Source organism: Vigna unguiculata, chromosome 3, assembly GCF_004118075.2.
Source record: "Vigna unguiculata cultivar IT97K-499-35 chromosome 3, ASM411807v1, whole genome shotgun sequence".
In the NCBI taxonomy this organism is placed as follows: Eukaryota; Viridiplantae; Streptophyta; class Magnoliopsida; order Fabales; family Fabaceae; genus Vigna; species Vigna unguiculata.
The window spans coordinates 6,256,637-6,271,927 of record NC_040281.1 but is presented as its reverse complement, the minus strand read 5'-3'; the positions used below and the strand labels follow the sequence as shown (position 1 = coordinate 6,271,927).

General features: G+C 30.7%; 1 protein-coding gene across 2 annotated transcripts; it reads right to left on the bottom strand.

Moving 5' to 3' along the window:
* Nucleotides 1–5,468: 5,468 nt before the first annotated feature.
* Nucleotides 5,469–10,316, bottom strand: LOC114177675. 2 transcript variants are annotated; one of them, XM_028063127.1, is made up of 4 exons: nt 9,721–10,316; nt 8,199–9,250; nt 6,649–7,516; nt 5,469–5,927 (listed from the first exon to the last, which is right to left on the bottom strand). In XM_028063127.1, exons 2-4 carry the CDS (start codon nt 9,165–9,167, stop codon nt 5,881–5,883), a joined length of 1,884 nt encoding a protein of 627 aa, XP_027918928.1. In that variant the 5' UTR covers nt 9,168–9,250; nt 9,721–10,316; the 3' UTR covers nt 5,469–5,880. The 2 variants fall into 2 exon arrangements, with proteins under 2 accessions (XP_027918928.1, XP_027918927.1); XM_028063126.1 differs by having other exon boundaries at nt 9,918–10,316.
* Between the last annotated feature and the right edge of the window lie 4,975 nt (nt 10,317–15,291).

Below are 15,291 nucleotides of genomic sequence, written 5' to 3'. Positions count from 1 at the left end.
CATTTAATAGGAGTCTTGTAGAAATTGATTCATAGTTTAATTATGTTCAATGAATGAGTGAGAGAATGAAATAAATTATTTTCGTATGTTTAAGATGGAATTATTGTTATATAATGTGTTCATAACGTTATCTTTAATTTGTTATATGTGTAATAACCTGCTACGTATAGTGACAATAGAATTTAAGCATGTATTCTATTAAAAGTGTTGGCATGTATTTAAAAAATATATAAAATTAAATAATTATAGAGAATTTAAAAAATATATATACAAGTTTTAATATTTGAAAAAAACTAAAAGCAATATATTTTAAAGAATTATTACATAGAGATTAATGTATGATGTGTTAAACATAACTGTGTAGTTAGAGAAAGAATTTTAATAGAACAGCTAATAAAAAATTGAAATATTTTACGAGTAAATATGTTATCTAGATAAATAATTTTTAAAAAAATAATTATACAACTTTTATGAAATGAAAGTAATATAATTGTTAAGAATTTGAAATTTTTGTTATTTTCAAGTTTATATTTTTTTTCTCTTTAAATTCGGTGTCCATTTTTGTTTCAATGGAAAATATTTTTAGCTTGATTAAAACTAAGACATGGTCGACAAGTGGGTGTCATTATATTAACATATTTTCTTGTTATTGGTGAATATTTCTTTCGTAATGAAGTCGACCAAAGTCGTCAACATTATTAAGATAATTTTATCATTAATTAAGAAAAATATTATATATCAATTGATGTCAATAACAGTTTTCTTAATCAACATTAATGATGTTTTTCCGATTGATGACAAATAATTTCAGTTGAAATAAAATGTAGTTGTTTAGTAGATGTCAATTTTTGTTTTTTATCAACATTGATCAAAATTATTTTTCGACAATAAATACTACATTGATGTTAGTCAACAGTTTTTTTAGCCATCATTAGTATAGTTATCTTTTGGTTGGTGCTAATAACAGTCTTTGAGATTATTTTTTCAATTATAAGTCAATATTGTTTTTCACGCAATATTAACATCTATTAACCAATATCAATGAAAATATTTTACTACAAATATTAATCACATCCTTTTCGATTAATGTTAGTTTTGATTTTTTTTCTCTGTTTACCAATAATATTGTTACTCAAATAGAGGTTACCAATATTATTTTCTTTAGAGGCGGTCAAGATTTTTTTTAAGTTTAATTACTCGGATGGTACCCACTTTGATAGGAGTGTGTCAATTTAGTACCTGCCGAAAAAAAAAAGTGTCAATTGTGTCTCCATTTTTTAAAAAGTGCATCAATCATGTCCCTTTCAGAAAAAAATAATTAACGCGGGAGGCCACGTGTCACTCTCACGTTTTTTTAATTTTTTTTTTATTTTTTTAAATTTTTTTTGTAACATTTTTTTGTTGTCACGTGTCAAGTTCTTGTTTTGACACGTGACAGGATAATGTCACGTGTGACAACTGTCATTGTACTGATATCAATTTAGTACCCATATGTACCTGATTGTTTCAATTTAGTACCCATTTTTGTGTTTTTGGTTCAATTTTGTCCCAATTGTTTTTAATAATTGAAGTATAGTTTTTAATTCATTTTTTTATAAGATTAATACTAATTAAGTATAAATATTTTTACAAAATTAAGTACTTATATTTATCTTAAAATTTAGTGATCAAAGAATACATTAACAAGATATGAGTTAATAATATACAATAACATAATATGCTAAAAATTTATTTTTAATAAAAACATATTAGTATAACATTTATACAAATATTAGGTTTGGTCTTGAATTGGACAAAACACAATATTGTTTTACTTTGAAAAAAAAAAAAGAGTAGATGATTATATTGTTTTATTAGTATAACATTTTTTGTACAACTAAATTTTAATATAAATATCAGAGTACTTAATGTTGTAAAAATATTTATGCTTAATTACTTTTAATCTTATAAAAAATTGACTTAAAAAATCTTCTTCAATTATTTAAAAAAAATTGGGATAAAATTGAACCAAGGACACAAAAGGGGGGACTAAATTGAAACAATCAGGTACATATGGGTATAAATTGAGATAAGTACAATGACCGTTGTCACACGTGACATTGTTCTGCCATATGGCACTAACATTGTCACGTGTCAAAACAGGAACTTGACACGTGGCAACAAAAAGAATACAAAAAAAATTAAAAAATTAAAAATAAAATTAAAAATAAATTAAAAATAAAAATAAAAAAACGTGAGAGTGACACGTGGTCTGCCGTAACGGCGTTAATTATTTTTTTTTTGAAAGGAACCTGATTGATGCACTTTTTCAAAAGTGAGGACGCAATTGACACTTTTTTTTCGGCCGGTACTAAATTGACACACTCCTACCAAAATGGATCCGAGTAATTAAACCTTTTTTTTAATAGCACTCTTTTAGTTTAAATAATTTTAATAAATATCAATTAAAAATCGTCTTAATTAATATAATTACCAAAAAAAAGGATATTTTCAATATCAATACAAACTTATCAGAAGACTTTAATCAAAAGTATCAATTGATACTTTTAAGTTATTAAATGTTGCTTACTATTAAAATAAATTTCATATTTTGTAATAATTTAAATATTCAGTCTAAGTAAGAAAATAGAAATTCAATCACTTTATTGTGTTTGGTTTCATGTGTAATTGACATGTAATTAATTTTTCAACCTAAAATCATGATTTATTTGATTTTAAAATTGATTCTGAAGTAAAAAAATCACATAAAAAATAAGCTAATATTATTCGCTTTTGCGTCCAACCATCGATTATTCCAAAATCAATTTTTTAACACCCTCCCAAACACATTCTTAAACAGTTTCATAAAAAAAGTTTAAAAGTAAAACGATCAGAAATAAAACTAATTCAAATTAATATATTAAAATATATTGAAATTGTAAAATTCTCCATGAAAAATAAATATTACTCTTTATTATCTCCATTTACGGACTATTTGGATCTTCAATTGCAATTACGTTCTAAAAATGTTTAATAAAATATATTTATGTATTTTGAAATATAATATACAAATTAAAAAATAATAATAGTTTCACTTATATTAAAATTATATATACTCGTATTAAATATGTAAAAGCTAAATGTAACAACAATTAATATTATCTCAAAATTATAAAAAGTAAATAAAGAACGAAAGTTTATTCGGAAAGTACGTGTAAAAAAAATGAAATGGTCTTACTCAAGAATTTATACATCGATGAAACGCGAACCAAGCCAACGCCCAACCGTTCCAACCTTTTATGGGCATTCATTGGAAGAATCACCTAACCCATTCAATTCAAACAGTTGAATTACCAACTTTATAATAGTAGTTAAATTTAAATAAATTTAAGTGTCTTTTCTTAATTATATATATGGGGCATGTTTGAATTAAATATTATAATGTAACGGTTTATTAAGAACTTTATATATAATATTCAAATTTAAGATTTTGGTTTAGAAAAATTTAATCCGGTACTATTTAGACTCCTAACATGTTAACATGTTCATATCTTAAAAGATTAAACAACATTAAATAAGAAATATAAAAATATATTTCAATATTAAGCTCTATTTTACTTAATTTAAAGACTAAAATCAGAATTTATTTTTTAGTTAATTAAAAATACTCTACGTTTCTAAAAACAATAGAATATCTGATGTAGACTTTTTTTATGAAATACATGATTTAAAAGTATATTTAATTGAATAAGGATTTAGGGATGGTAATGTGGGTTTGGTTTGGCGGGTCAACCCACAAATCCGTCAAAAGTACGCAGGACTGGTCGATATATTGAATCTGCAAGTCTGGTAAAATTTGACCCGTATAACCCATGACCCACACGAGCTAACCCGTGATCCACGCGGGCTGGCCCAAGACCCGCTTAAACTAACACCTCTCGCTCCAACTTAGTAACAAGTTAATTTTTTGATATTGTTTATTATACTTGTTTTGATGGTTAAGGCTTGTTTTATTGGACTGTTATGATGTTGTTTATTCGACTTGTTTTGATGTTATGGGACTTATTTTATTTGAATGTTTTGATGCTCCAAATATTAAAATTACGATGTTCCAAATATTATGAACTAATTTTATTTGTTATATTGGATTGTTTTCATGCTTCAAGTTTGTCTTATTTGAATGTTTTGATTCTTCAAACATTAAAATTATGATGTTCAAGCTTGTTTCTTTTAAGTTAAGATGTCCAAATATGTGGGCCAGCCTGTCTTATGGGTCCATAAGTATGCGGCGGGCCACATTTGCAAGCCCGCAACTTCTTTGCACGGTGGGTCAACCCAGCCTGCTATGTGCGGGCTTAATGTAGGTTAGACCGGTCAGCATTGTCATCCTTACAAGGATTGTTAGAAAATTATAGGTTTAATTAGTCGGATGATACACACTTTCGTCCAGATGTGTCAATTTGGTACCTGCTTTTAAAAATGTGTCAATTACGTCCTAATTTTTGAAAAAAATGCTTCAATTAGGTCTTTAAAAAAAAACATTAACGACATTAACCGTGTGCCATGTGTCAATCTATATATACATATATATACATATATATATATATATATATATATATATATATATATATATATATATTTTAAAATTGTCACATGTGAGGATCTTAGTGTGACACATGACATTGAATACCACGTGACAAGAGTGTCACTATCAAATGTTATTGTCTTTATTTCAATTTAATCTCTACATATGTCTTTTTATCCAATAAAGTTAAGAAATTTTGTCTTGCAGACGGAATGCATGTGTAATTGTTGAATGTTTAATCCCCACATTTTTTATTATTATTGCATAACAAAGAAGTGCTAAAAAAGAATAAAAATATACAATTCTTATTCTTATAATTGTTGAAGTTTATTTAAGCTCCCACCCAATGGTCATCCCTTGTTAGCTTAAAATGTGACCACTTCTTTAATTTGTTAACCCCAAAAAAAAATGTTATAAAGGAAGATTTTCCCCATAAAGAAAATAACATAAATTTGTATAAATTAGAACTTACTTGTGCACAAGTAACTACAGAGCATAAATGAAAACTTACCCAAATTAATTTATGAAAAAAAATTCAATTTTTGCTTCCGATTTAACTCTTTCAGAACTACTTATAGAATTCATCCGAACATACTTATTAGTGTCTTTTGACAATATAAATGTGAATTAAAAAATAATCTCAGCACAAATAGAACATAGTAAACACTGCTTGCAACAATCGCCTCACATTGATAATAAAATCTGATCCCGCAGACAACCTTGGGTCTAAAAACAAATTCTATTACTCCACAACGATGTAATCAGTAAATTATAATTCAATTTGCATATGTTTGGATTAGCTTAATTAAAAAATTAATCATCAGTTCTTCAACTGTTTTCTAAAATTATTTTTAAAAATTAGAAATCTGTGATCAAGATGAGTGCAAGAATAACATGGCCAAGCTGATGAAGAAAACTGCAATGAAAATAATGGTAAAGTAATAGTGGAAACAGACTCAAAGAAAGCTTAAGCACAAAGGGTTTATATACACAAACCTCCGTAAAAAAAAAAAAAAACTCACATCCTCCAAACGCTATGCAGTTCTCCAAACTAGAAATCTTCGATTTTTACACTTGACTAGAAAAATGGGGAGAACAAATATGGAACATGGAAAACTTTATATAAAATATCAACCTCAAATAATAGTAAGACCAAAAACTCAGTCATCACTTTCAACCCGCCACTTACTACAACGACCGGCTTAGAATTTTCTCTTTGAAAGCCCACAATGCATGTAGAATTAGAATAGTGACAGCATCCAACCCTGTTTCATTCGTGCCGGAGAACTACTGCACCAAATGCAAGGATTTCTATGTCAAGGTTCTTCTTCCGCAAGCTGCACATTGTATCCATGCTTTATATCTGGAGAAAACCAAACCTCTGAAAATTACACACCATTTTGCAAAAAAATGCCACACATAGATGGATATATACATATTTTTACTGCCCCCTCTCCAATCAATATGCATTGGAGAGAGAAATTCCATTCAGTAATCAAATTTACTCTTTTGCATGAGTTTAAATTCTGACATTATAAAAAGGGCAATCAGCTGAAATATTCAATGGTGTTATCATGAAGCAAGGCAAGTACAGGAAATCTGGCTTATAGCACAAGCTTTCAGTGGACAACCATGGTTAAGAAGGGAGGCTAGACGATGTTACAAACAAATGAAAGCTGTGAGTTTGCATCAATTTGACCACTAACATAATGAAAACCGAAAATCCAGAGTCACGTCACGTAGGAACTATCATAACTATCCGGTTTGCATCAATCAAGTAGGAACTATTATTTTCAAGATGTCTAAACTAAAGCGGGAGATACAGATTATGGTATGCATGAACCCAACATATAACTCTCCTCCACAACCTAAACTAAACCAAACAGATAGTAGGTGTCCTTTAGGGCGGGACAATGTCATTCAAAAGAATTTACAGATCTGTATTTCAAGTTGATAGGACCTATTCTTTCTTACTTTTACTTTAAAATGCACACTAAAATATAAATAACAAGCCCAAAGTGGGATCACATAATAATGGAAATTAAAGATAAAGCATAGAAATAGGAAAGTTGTAGTGAAAATACCTTTCATTGAAGGCTTGTCATAATCTTTCCTATCATCATCATTATTCCAATCACCGTCGTCATCATCACCCATATCATCCCTTCCATCATTTCCTATATCACTTTCACTAGCTGTCTCCCATTCAGAATCATCAGTCTCTGGACCATACATATCACCACCATCACCCTGACTATGGACCCCACCATGCTTCACAGCTGCCTCTCGGAATAACCAAGCAGCACGCATCTGCTTCTTAACTAAACGCTCTGCATAATCTGGAACTTTATTTTGCCTCAATGAAAGATCAGGATCGTTTGACTGAGAGCACTCGTTTATAAATAAAATAGCATCTAACAAACTCTCTTTCGCTAATCCAAGCATGTCGTTAGCTTGTGCTCGTCTCCAAAGGCTTTTGGCATGACGATTGACAGGTTTATGGAGACATAGTGCACGGGTAGCATCACTAATGGCAGCCAAAGGTTGTTGCAGCAAAAGATGGCATTGAGCACGATTACTATATAGAACAACTCTCTCCTTCCTAGATCTCATAGGACACAGTGCCAAAGCTTCGGAATATTTTGAAGCAGCTCCAGAAATATTTCCAGATGAGAACAAGGAATTTCCTTCAAGCTTGACAACCAGAGCAGCGGCCTGCTTAATATGTAGATCTTCCTTGGGCATATTCTTTTCCCACTTCAATCTCTGCTTTGAATTTAATATATCCTCAATCTGTTCTTTAGTACGACTACTAATGGAGCTTCGACCTGACCCTTGAGACTGGATGCACTCTTGAAGAACACTAACAATTGAATCGCCAAGCTTTTTGTGATCACCCAGAGTTGTAATCTCCGCAAGATCAACTAATACAGGCACCACTTTATCAATCACCTACACAATATATGCCCAGGCCTTATCAAATACAGAAATGAATTTACAATATTCAAGTAATACAAACTTACAGTCATAATCTCTAGCAATTGGAGCTTGATTGAATAAACGAAAACATCATTGGTAGTATACATCCAGTTTACACTTTACAAATTCATTGGTGTATTGGCAAGGACCAGTCCACCTTCCTTTTGGGACACTAATGAAAGGAAGTATAACTAGTTTTAAGTCGCCTTTCTATAGATGATCAAATGAAAGTGCCATAAAACCAAAAAACTTAAATAAAACCATTTTTTATTTCCTTCTCATCAGATTACCATTCTTGTATTCAGAAATCATCTCACCCAGAAAATTTTCCTCGTCGGACCTCAACTTTTAATGAAATTTGCAAGTGAAATTAGAGAAATTGAAAAAGCCTTTTTAACCGAGGAAGAATACAAATTAGAGGAATGTAACGTGATAGATCTGAAGGTGAAAGAGGCCTTTACTTTCATTTCCATTTTCCTTTAATTGAATTTAAGTTAGTTCAAGGCATAAGAAAGAATCAACTTTCACTGACATGCTAATCAACACATTCTTTCTGAGACAATCACTAGTATTCCTTAGTGTTCATGAGTGAAAACAAACTCAACATATATGAAAAACCAAACTAGATGCCAACCCGGAATTGAGAAAATTTCACCTTGTGACATGTATTGAGATCTTGAAGCAACCATAGAAGACAATCAATAGCCATATACTGCCAGTCATCTGAAGAGCGAGCAATATTACACAATGCGTCAATAATACCAGGGCAACTGGCAACAGGCCCTCTACCAAGCTTTTGATGACAAATTGTTCTTAATAAGCCAATACCAGCTGGTGAATTCTCATTCACAAGTCCACCCCACATGCCAGGTAATTTTATCAGAAATTCTGGTTTGCATATGGTAGGAAGAAATTCATGTTTAAAAGCAAAGCAATTAATTAGCTGAAGGGACCAACACTGCAACTGACTTGCCCACTCTTCAGCCTTCCTGGACTCCATTTCAACACCTCCCATACCACGCGTAAGCAGATCACAATGATAACTAAGCCTTCTATCGACATATTGGTAGAAGTATGAATAAACTATTTCCAGGGAACTCATTGCCAATTGAATGGAGAGCTCAAGAATTTCACCATTGCTTGCTATGGCAGGAAAAGTGCTGGCATATGTAGCCAAGTGTCCCAATGCTCTAACTGCCACCCTCTGCTCAACCCAAGTTAATTTGCCTCTTAAAAGCTCAACCAAGGGGGGAATGACCCCTGCATGCACAGCACTTTCTGCAAATTCCTCCATATTCATAGTGTAGGAACCAATTATATGAGCTGCATAATAAGGAATGTATATATTTTGATCATGAGAAAGCCAGCGCCGGTTCTTCAGTCCCTTCCATATGAGAGCAGCCATGCATTCAAAAATTCCTAGCTCTATGAATTCTGGGTCATTTGGATGAGCCATAGCCGTGTTCCAAAGGCCACTGATAGGGAGAACCTGACCATCATCATCTTGAATTGGAAGCTCTCTAAAGAATTTCAGTACACTAGCTCGGCGCTTGCTCGGATTCCCTTCCTTCATGACACAAAAAAAGCATCCGGGGTATGGACAGTCGGATGAAACTTTATCCATGCTCGACAAATTGGAATAACAACCTCGAACATCAACAAATCAATTCCTCATCACGTAGCTGAAGCAAGAAAACCACTTCCAAACTGCACACAAGTCACAAAATCAAATCAGTAATCAGCGCAACCCTTGACACATACCAACCAAAAGACCAATTCTTCCATAGTTCCCTAAACAACATTAGATTCTCAGAAAGAAAAAATAGCTATCGATTAATTTTTACAAACATTTCCCCATACCCACACTGATAAAAATGCCCAACTCGTTGCAGAACAAAACCTACACAAAATAGTCCAAGTCAAAAATTGATTTTTAGCGCTTATTCTGCACCAGCCTTGAAAGAGACAAAGACGCCCACACACATCACCAAACATTTAAACTAATATCAAAAACTCAGACTTTCAGCATTTATTTTTCCCCTCTCCATCTGAAATAGTAAGGGTAAAGAAACAGTGATTTCTGAACAAGAAAAAGAAAACCATAAATATTCCCACTTAAAAAGTCAAACCAAGTGTGAATCACGGGAAGAGATAGGGCAAGAAGAGGATCATACTACCTAGCTAGTACCTACGAACTACTCACAGCATCAACATTCCCACATAAGTCAACCAAATTTCCCCCAAACAAAAACAATTCCATTTTGTCTTTGGCGTGTTGCAGAATTGATTACGCACTACGCAGTAGCAAGGACCGATTTTCCCGTGGCACAATCGATTCCACCACGCATAAAAAAAAGGTAGGTGATAAAATTACCCTCAGCCGCGTAACGGTCTTCTCACACTAACAGGGAAAGCAGAACACAGAAGCTGTGAAAAAACAAGAGAGTTGCGAGCAGTAAACGGTGAGGAGAAAGTGTGTGGTCGTTTCAGCAAAGCTTGGTTTACAGCGAAGATCGGCTATGTTTGTAAACGACAGATCCAAAGTTGTCGTCGTGGGTTACAACCTCAGACGTTTCATGTCGGAATTCACGTGCTCCTTGGATGATTTGTGAACTTTTCGCTCTCTCTCTCTTTCTCTCACGCTTTTCTCACAGCACCGTCATCTTTTGATCTAGGTTAAAATTCCAGTGAAAGAAAGAGAAAGGAGAAAAAGAGACTGAACCACGGAGAAGGAAGACAACGGAATAATGCTGAGCCTCCACTACACTGTACTACACAAGTATAAATTTTAAATGATTGGTTTTTATTTTAAATAATGATTCAATTCAATTTTTTGTACCCATACTAAAAAAGGAGAGAAATAAATTTTCTTTCAAAATATATATTTTTAAAAATGGATGAAGAAAATAATATAATCAGTAGAATTACATAATATTTTCTTTGATAATTGTTTGTACGTATTACGACAACACTATAGTGCTCACTTACATCGCTGTCGTCAGGCCAAGAAAATATTGCTTGAATGGAAATATATATTTTTATAATCTCTCAACGTTTAATTTTAGACGATAAAATTAAAAATAAATTAAACTACTACTCGTTAAATATAAAATCCTGCTTTTTAAAAAACTGTGCGCAGTTACCGTTGCATAATTTCCGTCGCAAATTCTCGAATTTACTTATTTTCTTCTTTTGGTATTAATTTTAATTTTATAATTTACATTTTTATCAATTTTGCGTTGGTGTTTTTTTATTGAAAATTATTTATTTGAATGGGTTGTGTTTGGGGCGTGACCCATTAATGGGGCCGATTGCGCACTAGCGTGTAATGTTGAAGTGCATGGGCCAATCAGATACAAACCCATGCATAGGAATAGTGAGAGATAAATCAAAAAGTGAAGAATTGAAGGACCCAATACACGATTCTTTTTTATAAAAATATATTATTAATTTAACTACATTTCCTTTTCCTAGTAGGTGCAATTATTAGACTGTTGGTCTCTTTTATTTTAAATTATCTTTTGAAGACAAAAAGATTAATTGAGCAATCAAACTTTATATATAGATATATGACAGTCACATTTTTACAAAATTTTATCTGCGTGATATGCAAATTTCTACTGTGTAACATATTTATTCTGAATATGGAATTGGAGTAGAACAAGAAATTAGAGTAATAGATCTATTCAAAGGAACTGTTTGTTGATTAAAAAATCATAACAAACTAAAAAATAATCATTCTTCAACCCAAATCTTTGAAAATTACCCCTATAAACATGTTTCAAAACATAAGTGACTATATAAACTCATCATAAATAGAAGTATGCACCCTTTACAAAATCTTAAAAACTACTAACATATTCACCATGACTTCCTCTAAATATAATCGGTACATGAATTTAAATTAGGTTAACTCCTAACTGCACTATTAGTATTCATCTTGAGGCAATTAGCAGATAAAACTTTTTATATTACATTTGTATATGAAATCACTCTACCCTCCCGAATTTGAATATTGAAAAATTGTAGTACTAAAAAATAAGAGACAATATTACTCATATGCTTCTTAGATTTATTTTCGACCACATATACTAACTTCTTGTTTTGAAAAATAGCAAAAAAAAAGAACAATTTATCCTTAAATCTAATATGATTTGTCATCTTCCAAATCATCCATATAACCACAATGGACAACTTTGATAACTTTAAATAAAGAATTACAAATAAACCAGATTAAAACATAAATTATAAATCTTAAAAACTTCCTTTGACCATTTCCCAAATACTTCATCAATACTTTGTTATACGTAATAAAAGCAAAGCAAAAGACAATCGTTAACTAAAACATATATTATCAAAATCCACAATTAAAAAAATAATTTTAAATAAATGTTATATTTAAAATTTATAGTAATATAAAGTTATTTCATATTTCATTCATATGAAAAAAAACCAACTTAATATATATATTTTTAAATTAATAACTTATACATCATTTAACCACTTTTTATTATTACTCAAAATGTATTATTAGAGTAAATCAACTTAAATTTTTAAGTTAAAATTTCTTAATATGACTGTATTTTTTATTATATTTATTGTATATATAATGGAATAACTTTTCATTAAAACATGCTTATGAAATAAAACCATATTTTTACAGTTATACATTTATCTTCTCCCTCTAATTATTGGAGGAACAAACTGTTATGCTGAGGGAAGCATGAGTCATGTGGTGTGGTTTGGTTTTTTTGGTTCGAAGGTAACTGCAGACCTATACGCCTATATATCCTATGCTTAGGAGACATCTCTGTCTGCTTTCTATATTTCTAATCAGTGGTTGCTATTTTTTTAGCTTTTCCATATAAATATTTATATGAAAACATTATCTTTTTCAAGTTTTTTTTTTTCTTTTTCTTCTACCCATGGTAACTTGTGAAAAATAAAAGATGTCCATAAATGTGATTGTCTGTGTAATGTTTAGAATATCACTTTAGATGGTTGGTTTTGGAATAATGTAATCATATTTTTCAAAAATTGTTTTCCTTGTCATGGTAGTCTCTTGATTAATGGATTCAAGTGTAAAACCCATAATGAGTTTCATAATATTAAATGTAACTTTAATAATATTGTTAAAAAAATACATTTTCTATACATTTAATAATATTGTTAAAAAAATACATTTTCTATACATTTTTTTATTTACAATTTAATTACCTGTAAATGCAATTATTTCCATTACAACATAATTGGAATTTTCATAGACATGAACTTGTTGGGAAAATCATTTGAGAGGTGGAATGGTTAACTTTACATGTGTTTGCATCCAAATACTTATTGTTTTAACTCTTGCACCAAGAGGCATGCATGAGAAGAATGTTAATGGACGTTGCATAGAGGAGAAAAAATAGTTTTAACTTATTGACTTTCATTGTGCTATAAAACTATTTTTTAAATGATAATTCAAGTTTATCAAACTATTTATGATTTTTAGTTTTCTATGCTGGATTTATATTGCTAGTAAAATTTTATATGCAAAAAGAATAAATCTTTTGCACGAGAAAAATATAAATGCCTTTGTTTCTATGACAAAAATTCTTACGAATTTATGGATTGAGTCACAGGTCGAATGTATAAAAGTTCCATTAGTTTTCTTAAACTTTCCAATGTGATAATCTTAAATGTAAATTTGAGAAGTAAATAATTCATAATGTATAATTTATAATGGACTTTGCTTGGTGCTTGAGACAAATCTTAAAAATTATAACATATGGGAATATAGGTTATGCTTGATTAACGAAAGTCAATTATTAAAACTTATAGTATACGTGACTATGGTCATGGTAGAATTCTCAAACCAAAATGGTCTTCATCTGGCAATAGATAAATAGATGGAAGGAAACAAAACCATGATAGAAAAGACACTAATGAGTTCCTCCTCGGATCTAAATTATAATTAAAAAGGATTTAAGAGAAACATTTCATTCTTTGAATTTTAAGCATCGACTAATTTAATTTTAGTTTCTAAAATTTTAATCCTGGATTTTGTAAAACGGAATCATTTTTAATCTTTAGTATCAATGAAAAAATGTAGTAAAAAATTAAACTGATAACATTTTACTATAAATTTAGTGAACAATAAAAGATGAATTCCAAAGATCTATTTGTAACATTTGCCTTAAATTTTGAAGAATTTAATACAATGATTAATGATACGTAAAACTTTAAACAACCAAAATTTAGTATTTGGTGAAATATCATAACTGTATTTAATGACCATACACATCCTTGGAGAAGGGGTTCTATGAAAGGAGTGTAAGAAAATGATGGCTTTAATGAGGCTGGATTTAGGTTGTTGGGCCCTAAACGGCCCAAGACAATTTTCCAAATTCCAGTTGGGTGCATTACTAGCTCCCACGTGGCACGTGCCATTGTGACATCACAAACTGTCGGTGGTCAACTATAAAAACTGCACATTAAGCTAAAAACCATTATGGCAAAATAGTTCAATTACTCCATATATATATATAATCGGTTCGGTTTCAAAATTCGCATTTTTTTTGAAAGAAAATGTCATCCTTAGTCAATTTTGAACATTTTTGCTTTTTTATCACCAAAGGATGACAAGTTTGTTGAGTCTGTCATAATAGAAAATCTGGAAAAAAAAAATAATGTATCTTTTTCCTATAAAAGATTTAGTTTTATGCTAAATTGAAACAGAAAAATTTTCCTGTTAACACACATTTCAATCAGTTCAATTTACAGGGAATCCAATTCTACCTTTTTCATATACTATCTTTTGTTGAAGTTGAAGAACTTTATGCAAATAAGTCAAACATGGCTATCGCAACACGATCTTCCTTTATTATGAAAATGTCTTAGAAAAAAAAAATTTAGTCTCCAATTTTTCAACGTTGGCGGCCTATTTTTACAATTAGATATTTTAATAATTTTTAATTAGAGGGCATATCTATAATTAGTGAAAGTATAGTAAATTTATGGCTTAAATACCTTTTTTGTCCTCATTTTCGTAATGTTTGTTGCGGATAGTCCTCATTTTGACAGAATGTTTAAAATGGTCTTCATTTTACCGAATGTTTAAAATGGTCATCATTTTCGCAATTCATGTTTTATTAGGTCCTTTTTTGTAACGCCGTTAAATCATTAACGGAACATTGTACAAGTGGCACAGTTTGTATTAGGGTGTGTTGCGTGTACAGGTGACTACTTAACTTTAATTTTTTAATTTAGGGAAAATTTTGCAATTAGAGAAATTTCTCCATCTTCGTCTTTCTTGAGCTCGAATTTGTAGAGGAAGCAGCTAATACTTGTCATTTCATCATTGAATTGCAGTTGCGCTCTTCATCTCAATTTTCCAATTAATCATCATCAACGAGGTAAGTGGGTTTAGGGTTTTCTAGGTTGTGTTTGCTCGTGGGTTAGGATTTTCGTAATTTTATTTTGGGGTTTATTTGTCTTTCGATTCCAGATGTCCAAACTTCTAAGAATGCATCAACTGCTGAAACTGCTGAGAATGCACCAACGACTGAAACTCAAACAACTCAACCACCAAGGAATGAAGTGGAGAGTCAAGCAACACCACTACCAACACCAGAAAAACCATCTCAGCAGTTTATGATGAAATTACAGATTAGGAGGAGGCCATGATAGCAACTACAAAAGTCTTAGTTATTTTTTGGAATTTCTTATGTAGAATTCATTATTGATGTAATGCATTTTGACTTTCT